The 14,301-nt window shown below is 31.7% G+C and overlaps 1 protein-coding gene across 1 annotated transcript in view; it reads left to right on the top strand.

Annotated features, from left to right (window-relative positions):
• LOC143070522 (neuronal acetylcholine receptor subunit alpha-10-like) overlaps positions 1–10,884 on the top strand; it is a 60,492-nt gene extending 49,608 nt beyond the window's left edge. Inside the window, exons 3-6 of the mRNA XM_076244778.1 lie at positions 3,576–3,620; positions 8,184–8,296; positions 9,255–9,790; positions 10,246–10,884. Of these exons, the coding sequence (XP_076100893.1) occupies positions 3,576–3,620; positions 8,184–8,296; positions 9,255–9,790; positions 10,246–10,832 (1,281 nt within the window). The 3' untranslated portion in view covers positions 10,833–10,884. The remainder of the gene's footprint in view (positions 1–3,575; positions 3,621–8,183; positions 8,297–9,254; positions 9,791–10,245) is intronic.
• Positions 10,885–14,301: the final 3,417 nt, after the last annotated feature.

Here is a 14,301-nt window from a genome sequence, read left to right as displayed (position 1 = left end):
TGACTGTTTGACCTTCTTCACTACACTCATACACAAATATTTTCAATAAAATGTTGTCTAAATAAATAAATAGATCAAATGGAAAAATCTTATTGCATATTGATGTGCTGCAACTCTTAAAAAGCTTTATTTAATGAAAGGGGTAAACATTCTAGAATGCTTATTTGATGTGTGATGAGATGATCACATCGTCAAGCAGTTGAAATACCTACTACCAAGTCGATAGTCTTTGATTCCAAACCTTACATAAAAATGTTGTCCTGCATGGAGTAAGTTACCGTTAAAATAACTCCATTACAGTTCTAGTAAATTTTACAAATCATTATTTTCATTACAAACCAAGACTTTATGTCTGTTGCAAGAAATACATTCAGTATGCATTTTCAAAAAACAATATTTGATTAGATAATAAAACTTTTGCTTGATAAAAGTTTGTAAGAATGTAACGTAGTGAGGATAGGGAGTCGAAACAACACCAACTAAAATAAATGAACCATTTAATTAATTATTTAAAATGAGATGAGATTTTTGGCTCCAAAAAGTAATGATTCTATTATTTCTATGATTTATACCAAAATTTCATTGGACGTTCTTTAATAGTAGTTAAGAAACTAAACCATTTTATAACCCTGATTAGATTTGAAAGAAAAAAAAAAGAATCAAAGCATAGTTTTATAAGCAAACCAGTCAATTTAAAACATATATAATTAGAAATATTCTGCGAGAAAAATTACAACATCCAAATGATCCTAATTACTGCAAAACATTGATATAAGAATCAATTGGCTGTCGATAAATAACAGCTGTCTTTTGTGAGATTGTAATTTACGTCAGGAAAAATATGTGTCGTCTGCAAACTTACTTATCTATGTTACATAATGACATTATGTTCTCACTTGCAATTATTTTAATGTGAAATGTAAATTTTCTGTTCATTTGATTTAGAGAGTTTCCGGAAACATTTGCGTTATTAAAGGCTAATTATGTTGTCATGATCCGGTTCATGGCTAATGAACACCATTAATATATTTATTTTGTTCACTGAGTAATTGCCCATAAACAAAGTGAAAAAACATTCATCAAAGTATATTCTGCTTTTTTATTCTGATTAATTATATTGAAGAAAAGGTTTTATTTTGATAAGCCTCTGACTTTTGTTAGTCTTGTTTTGTTTTTTTAATTTTAGTTCATTTATATGTTTTGGAGTTTACTGTGATGTACATATTTATTGACGTCATAGTAGTCTTTTTATTTTGGGCCAGCTGAGGCACGCCTCAAAGTTCAGGATTTTCTCGCTGTGTTGACGACCCATTGGTGGCCTTCGGCTGTTTATTGCACTTTGGTCGGGTTCTAGTATCTTTGGAACATTCTCTATTTCTATTCTCAATTTTGTAAATGAATCAATATATCATGACAGCATGATCATGTATCCAGAATTATTAAAATCAAAAGAAAATAGAGATTAAAAACAGGACAATCTTGAAATTCGAATTCTTTTTAAATGGTTCATATGTCATATTTTAGAGAAGTATCTTTAAACTATTCGAAATATTAAAGATTTTGTACCTGAGGATTTTTTTTCTGAAATGTCATCTCTCACCATTATTCATATTCGTACTTTATTCTGCTTTTAAAATTTCTTGATTCGAGCGTCAATCGGAATCCTTTAGAAGACGGAATAGGCGTGTGCCTAACAGAATGATCAACCTTATACTAAAACATATATAGCAATAAAAGTCATTACACCCCATTCGGTTTTTTTTTGCCTCTGATAAATTTTGAACGGGCCCGTATTTTTGTTACTCCGGTACAATTATATCTATTACATACTTGCAATTGCGAGGGTTTGTCTTTTTTAAAATTTATCCCCCGCTTATCAATGGTATGAACATTATGAAAAAAGTATTACAAATGCAGATCTGTCAATTTTGCACCGGCCCTTCCTGCTGACAAATATTGTAAAGTACATTATTTCCCGTATCTCTCTTTTTAGCTAAGGCGCTGTCAGTTTAATTCGGTCTATGAGTTTTAATGTCCCTCTGGTATCTTTCGCCCCTGGATAAATAAAAGTTATGTGTAACTATCTTCATATACATGTACCATAGGATTTAAAAAAATATATCCTAGGTTAACTTTATGATTATATCAAACACCTGTTGGTACTGTTTATGTTTCCTGCAGGCTGTATCTTTAAAACTGCCCCAAAAACATGGTACTATACACAGGTTGTATGAGATAGCGCAATGGGTTGAAGCACATATAACACCCAGTCAGAACATCTGCAAGAACAGATATTTCAATCAACATTGTCTCCGAAATATACCATTTTCCAATAAAGGACAGGCAAAATTCAGGATGGACATGGTTTGTCGGTTAATCATCTTGAGAGAAAAACGAACTCAAACTGTAGTACTGTTTTTTTTTTCTCAAAAAATAATGTTGTGTAGCAAAAACATTTTCTCGGCGTTTTAATTGTTTTTTCTGATTGCAAATATCTCCTCTTACGTGTCATTTAGCCATAAATCCAGGTTTAATCTGCCATTTTCAACATCAGAAAACGCCTATACTAAGTCAGTTGCTATCCCTTCGTTTGCTATATTTTAACTTTTGATTACGCCATTTAATTAGGTACTTTTCGTTTTCAATTTTTCTCAAACTGGTCTTGATTCGTAAGGCGACGTAAAAAAAGAAATATTAAGACTATTTTTAGGTTTATTGATATGCCAAAGAAACATATTCAATTCTAGTCCATATTAACGATTTTATTAAAGATTATGTCCGGTGCATTAAGAAACAGCATCTCAAGCTTACCTATCTTAAATAAATTTCACACATATCTAAAGGTAAAAACTTTGTCTAAGACCAAGGCCAATAGTGAAACAACTTCAAAACAGTGTTTAGTTTTGTTTTCAATTGTGATACTTTTGAAATTATAGAATTAGGTTTTGAAGCAGCTGGTCTCGATGCAGGACAGGAAACTAAGTATATCCTTTAGTAAATAAAGCATACCACCAGAAGGGTTTGGTGGTTTGATTATTAGAGACTAAATAACAATAATGACAGGTTGTATGGTCACTAATGTTCAAATCCACTCATTGTCAGACAGTAATGAAGGGTAATTTAGAGTTCACAGTATTAATTTAGTTCTATTAGTATGGAGATTTAAGAAATGCGATATTTGTATTAATAGCATGCTGTCTGTGGTTTAACGTTGTTGATATCATGTTCCAGGACAGGTCATAAATATAACTGGGCACCACTAGATATCTATCGTCTGTTATATAAAAATAAACTGTAAACCAAGGATTTATATCGTTTGAAACTGTTTAGTTTTTTTTATCATGTATTTCAATTCGACTTTGTAGGCATATAAATATATATTTATCCAGAATTATGTACATAAGAAAATGTCTGTACCATGTAAGGAATATGACAGTTGTTATTTATTCTTGTGATGCGTTTGGACTTTTTATTTTGCCATTTGATAGGGGATTTCCGTTTTTAACTTGCGACGGGGTTTTTTTTTTTTTTTTGTTATTTTACTTGTTCATGCTATTATTTTTATTTATTTTCAGGATGAAAAGAATCAAGTGCTTACAACAAATATTTGGCTTGATCAGGTACGAAAATTCTGTAAACCAACTTACTTTTCACTCAATTCACTTTCACTACAAACCATTAAAAGTCTGAAATGGCCTATATCTGTACTCGACTGTACTGATTTTTACTCGACCAGTCTGAATTCGTCTGAGAGTTACTTGATAATACTCGACTGTAGTCTGAACCATACTTAACCGTCTGAATGTATACTTGACCAGTACTTAACCGTTTTATACGAGTCTGAACTGTACTCGACCTAATATGAACCGTACTCGACCTAGTCTGAACCGTACTCGACCTAGTCTGAACCATACTCGACCTAGTCGGAACCATACTCGACAAAGTCTTAACCAAACTAGACCTATTCTTTGTATCTATCAACTGAATTTTATCAATTTAGGAATTTTTTTTTAATAAAAATGAAATTTGAACAACAACTTGAAATTAAAAATGTATTTTACTACATTGGTTAGAGGTATAGGGGGAGGGTTGAGATCTCACAAACATGTTTAACCCCGCCGCATTTTTGCGCCTGTCCCAAGTCAGGAGCCTCTGGCCTTTGTTAGTCTTGTATTATTTTAATTTTAGTTTCTTGTGTACAATTTGGAAATTAGTATGGCGTTCATTATCACTGGACTAGTATATATTTGTTTAGGGGCCAGCTGAAGGACGCCTCCAGGTGCGGGAATTTCTCGCTACATTGAAGACCTGTTGGTGACCCTCTGCTGTTGTTGTTTTTTATTTGGTCGGGTTGTTGTCTCTTTGACACATTCCCCATTTCCATTCTCAATTTTATTCAATACAGTATTGAAATTAAAATTTCACAATAATCAATCATAATATAACTTCAACTCAATATTAATCAACATTTACATAATAATATATATAAACTTTTAAAATATAAATAAAACAAGCTGATCAAATAATCTAAAAAATTTTTTGTCAAATTAACATGACATGTATCAAGCACTTTGATATGTTTTAATTAACTCAGTACATGTGTGTTTTACAGGTAAAAAGAAAGCCCTACTTTCTTAAATTCGTGTATTACTTATCTAGTACATACATGTATATTCGAAAGGCCTTGTTATTTAATTTAAACAGGATGTTGCAATTTTGAATCAATGTTAATTAGAATTTAATACCTCTGACCAGATGAGATCTTATTAATGAGTTTGCCCCATGCAGAGGTTATACTTTATATTTCACCACTAATCAGAAAAATAATTTTATTTATTTATTTAATTTTATCCCTTTTTGATATAAGTTATATATAATATTTTTTTTTTATTCTAAATATAATCAGAGATATATTTCTTTTATAAGGTTAAAATCTTTAATAAATTTTGTTGGCTGTTGTTATATATGTCAGTTAAAAAGAAATTTATTTTAACAGTTAAAAAAGTAGAGGGTTTTTGGTCTGGTTCAGACTGGTCGAGTATTGTTCAGACCTTTGGTTAAGTATGGTTTATTAGACTGGAAAAATAGATCGAGTACATGTCGAGAATGGTTAAGACTGTTTCAGACTGGTCGAGTAATAGTTGAGATTATTTTCAACGGCAAAGATAAGGGTCAAGTACGATTCAGTACAGTCAAGTATGGTTCAGACTGGGGTCGAGCAATGTCAAGTAAAAGTTAGACCAATTCAGACTGGTCAAGTAAAAATCAGTACAGTCGAGTACAGATATAGGCCATTTCAGACTTTAATGGTTTGTAGTGATATCAAACATTGACCTTGCCTATAGAAGTACACCACAGCAGATAAAAATAACCTTTTACATGTTATATAATACACAAAATAAATTGACTTACAGATATTTAAATCTCATCATTCCATAAAGACAAAACGAACAAAGTTGAATAAACACAAGCACTGTAGGAATCGCATTATTTCAAAAAGGGATGAGATCTCTGCGTCGACTGGGTAAGTAAGTATTTTCTACAAAAAACAATCATGATATATATTTTTTAAGGAATATGTAGCAATGATAAGTAATATGACCATTGGATTAAATATTCTAGGAATTCAATATCCATATATATTGGAAATCTATTTAAATGGCATTTATATTTTAAAATTAATGTAGCAGGTTGATAAAATCAAGTTGAACGACACAGAAGACCTTCTATAGAAAACTTTCAAATGATTGTTCTTTAAAATATGCTAAAGCGGGTTTCATTTAAAGTTTACAGATGCAAAAGCTGTTGCTATGGAAGTGGTTATATTATTATGCAGTCGCTGTTCTCTGTATTTGTTTCGATAAAATTTTTCTTTGTTTCAACTTGATAACATCCTTTGAGCTTCTTAACTTTGAATGCAAACATGTAGCAGAATGTACTTACGTTACTGATTTCGTATATGACTTCTAAGATATATTTATATTGTAATACTCTATTGAAAAGGGATTTTAATACTGATGCTATATGCTTATTTCTACTTGATGATTTCTCTATGAATGAGGTGTGTTGATATTAATGATGCATATTTCATTGTAATTCGAAGTTTTGTATGTTCAATTTTGAGTACCGACAATATCAAACGCTTTCAATCAACGGAACAAGCTAAAATAACTGCCATATACATATTTCTGATTTGGTGCAGACATTGTCCTCGGGGGAAACGATGCATTAAAGACATAATAGGTTTATGTGAAAATAATTTGGATTCAGCAGACCAAATTGTGTGAACATACATTATAGAAATGGTACCCGTCAAATGTTTCTGCTTTTCTTGACATACATTGTTTTGCATTTATATTACAACGAAACTAAAATGGTGTAATAATGACTGACGATTTATTTTTAAAAATCAACTATAAAAGATGAGTCAAGTCACTACAAATAAGGAATGATCATGGCCATGGGTGATGCGGTAGGGTAAGCAGATAATTTTCCGCCCGTGGCACACATGGCGTTGCTCTTTAAATAGTAAGTCTGCAATTATTAGTCTGACTTGGTGGGTCACATTTCAGGTTTAATTAACGGGACATACAAGAATGATACAATCATGTATAAATAACGGTGATTTTCCCATGTACTTGAAGTAATAGATATATAATGCCTAATCTGAAAAAGACAAAAAAAAGACAAAAACGTTAATTGTTCATAAATATAGACACAAATTTTGTGTCTTCCTTCTCTCTTGAGATCACCCTAGTTGTTGGTGGGGTCATTTAGCTATGGCTAAGATTTCTATTTAGTGTGTTGTTGAATTTTTGTCGTCTTCATGAGTTTTTAAGTTCCTTTGTATATTCCTTAAACAACGATAGAAAAACTAATTAGCAGCAAAATGAAAAATGGCGGAAACTTGCATACATTATTATGATTGTCTCAAATCGAATGTCTAAATAAATATTGCCAGCTAATATATTGAGTTCCAGGTTAAAATTAACTAGCATTAAATTACACCCTCATGTGTCTACAGAACCATTCAAATAAATCACCGTAAGTCTGATGCCAGTCTCTAGTCTGCATAACAAGTACCAACTAATCATTCTACGTGTCAGACCTATTGATTAATACAATGGAAGACAAGAGCGACTTTAAATATACTAAAAGTCATCTTATTAGATTGAGTAAAAAATGACTACAGAAATAATATGAGGCAGGCATTACCTGTGAATGGAGACTGTATGAATTTTGTTTTTGTAACTTACATATTTGTTAAAAAAAAAACAACCGGAAATACCGTAACGTTTCCGATTTTGGTTCTGTTGTTAGGGATTTTACTTGTGACGTTATTTAAGTTATGACGTCATGTTCAATGTAAATAAAGAAACGCAATGCATCAGGTAATGTTAATTTATATCAAAGACAAAGAATTATTAAAAATGAAATATTGGTATTGTATTCCTCGAGTTCCTATATTTTACTAGATTACTAAAAGTCTCATGACAACGAGACCGGAAGAAGGAAGTAGATTTCTGCGTACTTCGCAAATGCGGAAATTAAAAAAGCGACAAAAAAAATAAATTTGAACGATTTTGAGTTCATGAGTATAATGAAAATTTTTTTTTTTTATATTGATTTTTCTATTGTAATAGGGGACTTCGTCCACATATTATGAGGCAGGCATTACCTGTGAATGGGAACGAAGTTTGTATGAATGATTTTTTTTAAAATTCAAACATGCTTTAAAAAAGAAGAAACATTTCCGATTTTGGTTCTGTTGTAATGGATTTAGTTGCGACGTTATTTTAGTTATGACGTCATATTCAATGTAAACAAAGAAACGCTTTCATAAGGTAACGTTTTATTCATATCAAACAATTATTAAAAATGAATTGGTATTGAGTGTCAATCCAATATTTTACTAGACTGATAAATATATATTTTATTCAAACTCTCATCCAATCAAGACCGGAAAAGGAAGCAAATTTCTGCGCAAATTCGGGGATTAAAAACATCTGAAAAAAAAATTTGAACGATTTTCAGTTCATTAGTATATTGAAAAATTCGGGAAATTTACCCGATTTTCTTTTTTTTTTATTATTATTTTTCTACCGTAATAGGGGACTTCGTCCCCATATATAGGCGGACATAATATACTTATATCTTTTTAATATTTCTTTTATTCTTTTAAGGAATGGTTGGACCATAAACTTAGATGGGATAACGATACTGAATTTAAACACATCAACATACTGAGAATACCATGTGACTTAATATGGCTCCCTGATATCATTTTGTACAACAGGTGAGTTTCTGGTTATTCATCCCACCTATTGGTGAATTGTTTTTGTTGTCGATTAGGACTTGTAAATGAATAAACATCTTAACTTGATATTAGAATGGTTTTCAGCTTTGTTGTTTTAATATTGTAACAGAGTGATCCCAATATGAATAATCACGCACATTTAACGTATTTATTTTGTTTTGGTCAGAGACTTATACATGTAATTAAAGTAATTTTTTTAAACAATATGTTAAGATTAAATCAGAGAAAATTGCAAGACACTCAATGAGTAGTAAAAATGATACGTACGCGTCGATTGATGTGCATGTATTTTCATGCATGCACATTCTCGCTTAATCTAATTGTTGCAATTTGGCACATGGTTAAAATACAGATTGGATTTGGATTCGGGAGATCTAACACCACAAACATGTGTAGCTAGTGAATTTAGCCATGCATATGGAAACAGTCGTGTAATTCAACAATTCCTATTTGTGATGATGTCTGTAAATGTTATATAGTATTGATTCAGTCGTTTTCCATTAAAGCGGTTTAAATGTACGGAGCAAACAATCAAAACTGCAATTTTGTTTTAATAACTGTTTTGCATTCTATTCGCTATTTTATGTTCAGTATTTATACTTAAGTTTTATTTCATTATTGCAAAATTTCAAATTTTATAACATCTATAAACAAAACACCAACTCAAACGAATCCAAAAACTACGCAAACCTTTGACAAACGGTTACATATTCTGTTATATTGTATGGTATTAACAAACACCAGTACAAAAAAATGTAATGAATGATTGTTTGATTCACGTTTGTGATATCCATTCGTTTGATGTGGGACTTTTCAATTCAATTTTCTTCGGTACTTTTGTTATTTTACAATTTGCATGTGAAAACACGTTGATCACTTACCATATTTAATGCATAATAGATAGTTAAACATTTATGCAACATGTTATCTTTTCCAGTGTTGACAGTCATAGCAAAGGTTATATGAAAAGTTTAGCAATGGTTTCAAGTAATGGCAATGTTTTCTGGCCACCAATTGTACGCATGCGTAGTTCATGTAAAATGGATATAACGTATTTTCCTTTTGATGACCAGATATGCACATTAAAACTTGGTTCATGGGCATATGATGGATTTCAAGTAGATGTTACCAATCGGACTTTAGACGTAGATCTTACTAATTATGTTGACAATGGCGAATGGACATTAATAGATACTAAAGCAGTACGGAATGTAAAAGTATATCCGTGTTGTCCGGAACCATTTCCTGATGTTACATTTTATCTACACCTACGTAGACGTGTATTATATTATGCTTTTAATGTTATCATTCCATGTGTGTTGTTGTCACTGTTAACATTAACAGGTTTTCTGCTTCCTCCCGAATCAGGAGAAAAGGTTACCCTAGGATTGACTGTACTATTGGCGTTTTCCGTCTTCATGCTTTTAATTGCGGAAAATATGCCACCTACGTCCGAATATATACCGCTAATAGGTAAGCAAGGTTTATGTGTGTGGTTCTGTTAGAATAGATCAATCAGTACTAATACATGCGGTCGGTACTTTTAAATTTGTGCAAGTCGTTTCAAATATCTAATCTCATCATGTCATGGTAGAAATTTTAATATATTTCAAAGTAAATGATTTCAATTTTTTAGAAAGAATTCAGAAATGTTTATCAATAATTTCATTGCTATTAATATAATACAATAAATACTTAATTATATCTAAAAGAGATATACACGAAAGTCTACAAATATCACATAATCAAGAACTTGCACTTTTTGTTCAAGGGTCGACATTACACATTTAAAATAGACAATAATACAATTTAAATGATGTAACACCACCTGTTATGATATACTGTTTTTGGCTAAAACTATAAGTTTGATGCTAGAGCTTTGCCTTATTGTCTTAATTAACCAACCATTATCTTGATTTGTTTTCCAGGAATATACCTGACTGTGATTATGTCAATGAGTGGATTATCAGTTGTATTCTCTGTGTTTGTATTAAATATTCATCATCGAGGAGCACTTGCCAAAGGTCCACCTTCTGTTATCAAGGCATTTGCGAGACTTACTGCTAAAATACTTTGTATGAATATCCGTTTGGACAATCAAATGAATTTTAGTCATGCAACAAGCTATACTCCAGAACGTAACTTTATGTACCCATCACATGAAAGCGATGCTTTAATCCAAAATGACATTGGTCGCCATGGGCACACAAATATAAATCACGTGGATTTAAATGACGTCACCAACGAAACATTAACAGACGTCATGAATCAGAATGTGAATATAAATAACACTAACGTTTATAAATCTACCTTTGATAAAGAACTTCTGACATACTTTAAACAAGTCATGCATATTCATGATAATTCAATAAATGAAAGAAGAGCTATTCATGAATGGCAGGAAGTAGCGAGAGTAGTAGACAGATTAAGCTTTTGTGTTTTTCTTGCCATCACCGGAACATCGACCATTGTCTTACTTGTTATAAGTCCAATGACAAAAAATATTCAATTGTAACACCAACTGTACATTTGACCGTCTTTACTGTAATAAATGTATTTGTAACAAATATTTGTTTTTTATAATTTTCATCTCTAACCGTCTAAAGTTTAAACTGACCAAACATGTGGTAGACACATAGTCATGAAGAGTTTTTTTTTTGTGATATTTTTATGACTATTTATTTGTTAGTTCTATAAAAAATTTTAAAAATAGAATATTGATTTGGTCATACAAAACAAGAATTCATAAAATTAAAAAGGAGGAAAACACACACAATTAACTGAAGACACTTTCAAAAACCTGGTAACATGCAATTGTGTTTGTTTGAATTCTTTATGGTTTTTATCACAAGAAACACAACGAGGTTTTAATTACAAACGTGTTATGATAAGTTATGACACAACTATCTTCAATAAATGGTCACGTACAGTGGTGATTTTTGTTTATACAATTGACAAAATCTTCGTTCTTGTTATGTATTTATTGAGCGACATTCCAATGCTTTTGCCGAATGGTTGGCCGAGACAATTTGTCATTGTTCGGCTGACAAAATGCTTGTTAATGAAGACAATTCCCATGTTGTTAAGCGCCAATTAACGCTACACAATAAAATATTGATTCTTAATAATGAGCCAATTAATTTTCAATTATATACAAAATAAGTCTGATTAAACAATAGAAACTAAATTGAAAACGGTAACAATCGTAATCTTACAATCTATGCAGATATTAATCGAATATGAAGAAAATACGGTTTTTATCGAATTTTAACGAGATGTAGGCTAAGAATCTGACATAATGAAAGAAATGAATATTACAAAAAACCTTTCATGTAACAGTTCCAGTTCCCTACTTTGGTCAAGTCGAAATCTCATGTTTTATGCTTACTCGCTGTGTAGGAGATCTCCCATGTAGCAACCAAGCAACATTTAAACCAATCTGGGTTTGTTTTATGTAAACGATGTGCATATTCACGGTTTTAATAATTACGTCTTCTTTGCAAGTCAAACCTTGCATTAACCCTGGACATTTCTCTTGCAAAGGGACAGATAAGGACACATGACAATAATCTACAGACATGTTCTTGTATAAAACTTATCAGTCATTTAGAACCAAAATTATCTTTTGTGATCATACACTGTTTATTTCATCGACACTGAAAAGTACATCGGTTTTTTATGCCCCACCTACGATAGTAGAGGGGCATTATGTTTTCTGGTCTGTGGCTCCGTTCGTTCGTTCGTCCGTCCGTCCGTCCGTCCGTTCGTTCGTTCGTCCTGCTTCAGGTTAAAGTTTTTAGTCAAGGTAGTTTTTGATGAAGCTGAAATCCAATCAACTTATAACTTGGTACACTTGTTGCTTATGATATGATCTTTCTAATTTTAAAGCCAAATTAGACTTTTGACCCCAATTTCACGGTCCATTGAACATAGAAAATGAAAGTGGGAGTTTCAGGTTAAAGTTTTTGGTCAAGGTAGTTTTTGATGAAGCTGAAGTCCAATCAACTTGAAACTTAGTACACTTGTTGCTTATGATATGATCTTTCTTATTTTAAGCCAAACTAGACTTTTGACCCCAATTTCACGGTCCATTGAACATAGAAAATGAAAGTGGGAGTTTCAGGTTAAAGTTTTTGGTCAAGGTAGTTTTTGATGAAGCTGAAGTCCTATCAACTTGAAACTTAGTACACTTGTTGATTATGGTATGATCTTTCTAATTTTAAAGCCAAATTAGACTTTTGACCCCAATTTCACGGTCCACTTAACATAGAAAATGAAAATGGAAGTTTCAGGTTAAAGTTTTTGGTCAAGGTAGTTTTTGATGAAATTGAAGTCAAATCAACTTGAAACTTAGTACACATGTTCCCTATAGTATAATCCTTCTAACTTTAATGCCAAATTATATTTTTACCCTATTTCACGGTCCATAGAACATGGAAAATGATTGAGTGGGGCATCCGTGTACTTTGGACACATTCTTGTTCTTCTTCAATTCAATCTGTCTTAGTAAATGTAAAGGTCATGTACAGTTTTGATCGATAACGTAGATGTGTACACACATTGGGTTTTTTTGTCAAATTTTCCTTTTTATATACAGTGACTAACGAATCCCCTTTCATTCAAATAAGGATTATAGAACTAGAAGTCCAAGCCGTCTATGGTGATTTTCATTGTTCTTCTTTGGTATAGTTTGAAGGTGTATCCTTTTTCGCATGTCAAAATAACAAGACAAAGTAACAATACTAAAAATTATACCGAACTCCGAGGAAAATTCAAAAATGAAAGTCCCTAATCAATTAGCAAAATCAAATGCTATAACACACCAAACCAATGGATAGCAACTGCCATATTCCTGACTTAGTACAGACATAGATTTTTTTTAAACACTTGTAATAGGATAAAAACAAACGGAGCTTTTAAGGTTAGTAATGTTGTATTATGTCATATCTCAATTTGTTTGAAAATTTGGTTTTGATGTTATTCTTTGATAGTTTCACAAAGCAGACATTCAAAAACATCAACGAAAAACATATAACTTTCCCAGATGGCCTGACTTTGTTCAAGCTCTAAGTGTAGACAGGGTTAAAACAATCTAACATGCATACAGACATTACATATGGGTATTTAGATCATCGTTCGCAAAACTAAATCACCTGCATGTGTAATAAAAAATCAAAAACTACTGCAAGGATCGCTACTAACACAAAAGAAATTCAATTGACACCGGTTAAATACTATAGAGGCCAGAAAGTATTTTTTAGACTTACAGAACCAGTTTTAATGGATTATTGATTCTGTTACGCCTACATTCCTTGCTGTTGAAATATGTATTTGCATTTTTAACATTGACTAGAGGACGTAATTCGTTCGTTTAAAATAATTCTTGGGTTTTAGCCTCACCATTTCGTTTTACTGACAATTGGTCCTAGCAACAATTGGAATAGAACATAGTTCTGAGAACAGTTCACAGATTTGAGGCTAGATATAGATTGTAGGTTTACATATATACCCTCGGAAAAAGAGCACAAAACTGCATTTGTCGACATTGTAATTGTCCCCTGCTAAACATGCGTTTAATGTCATGCAAAACTACACAGGATTAAATTGTCACAACCCGGAACAGAACACATGTGATAATTCACGAAAACACGACTATTTTATCATCTAATGAAATAATACCAGTAAAATACGTCGCTAGTAGAAGAGATACAGACACATAATGACCGTATAACTTTCTAGTATTGATTTTGGTCGCCCTTTAAAGCGCTGTTTTGCAATAGGACAAAAGACAAGCATAACTTATGAAATTTTCAAAAGAAATTTAAAGGGATGAGTTCGAGGTTCGATATGTTAAAAAGATGGACATTATTTGGAGTTTTTGGTAGTAATCATTTCTTGTATTATCTAACAGATAAACTGATTAAATCCATTGTATGAATTCATTCTTACTGAACCGTGTTGGTTCAAGTATAAAAACCAAAACC

This window comes from Mytilus galloprovincialis, chromosome 4, assembly GCF_965363235.1.
Source record: "Mytilus galloprovincialis chromosome 4, xbMytGall1.hap1.1, whole genome shotgun sequence".
Classification (NCBI taxonomy): domain Eukaryota; kingdom Metazoa; phylum Mollusca; class Bivalvia; order Mytilida; family Mytilidae; genus Mytilus; species Mytilus galloprovincialis.
Note: the sequence above shows the minus strand (reverse complement) of the source record. Positions and strands in the feature narration are given on the sequence as shown.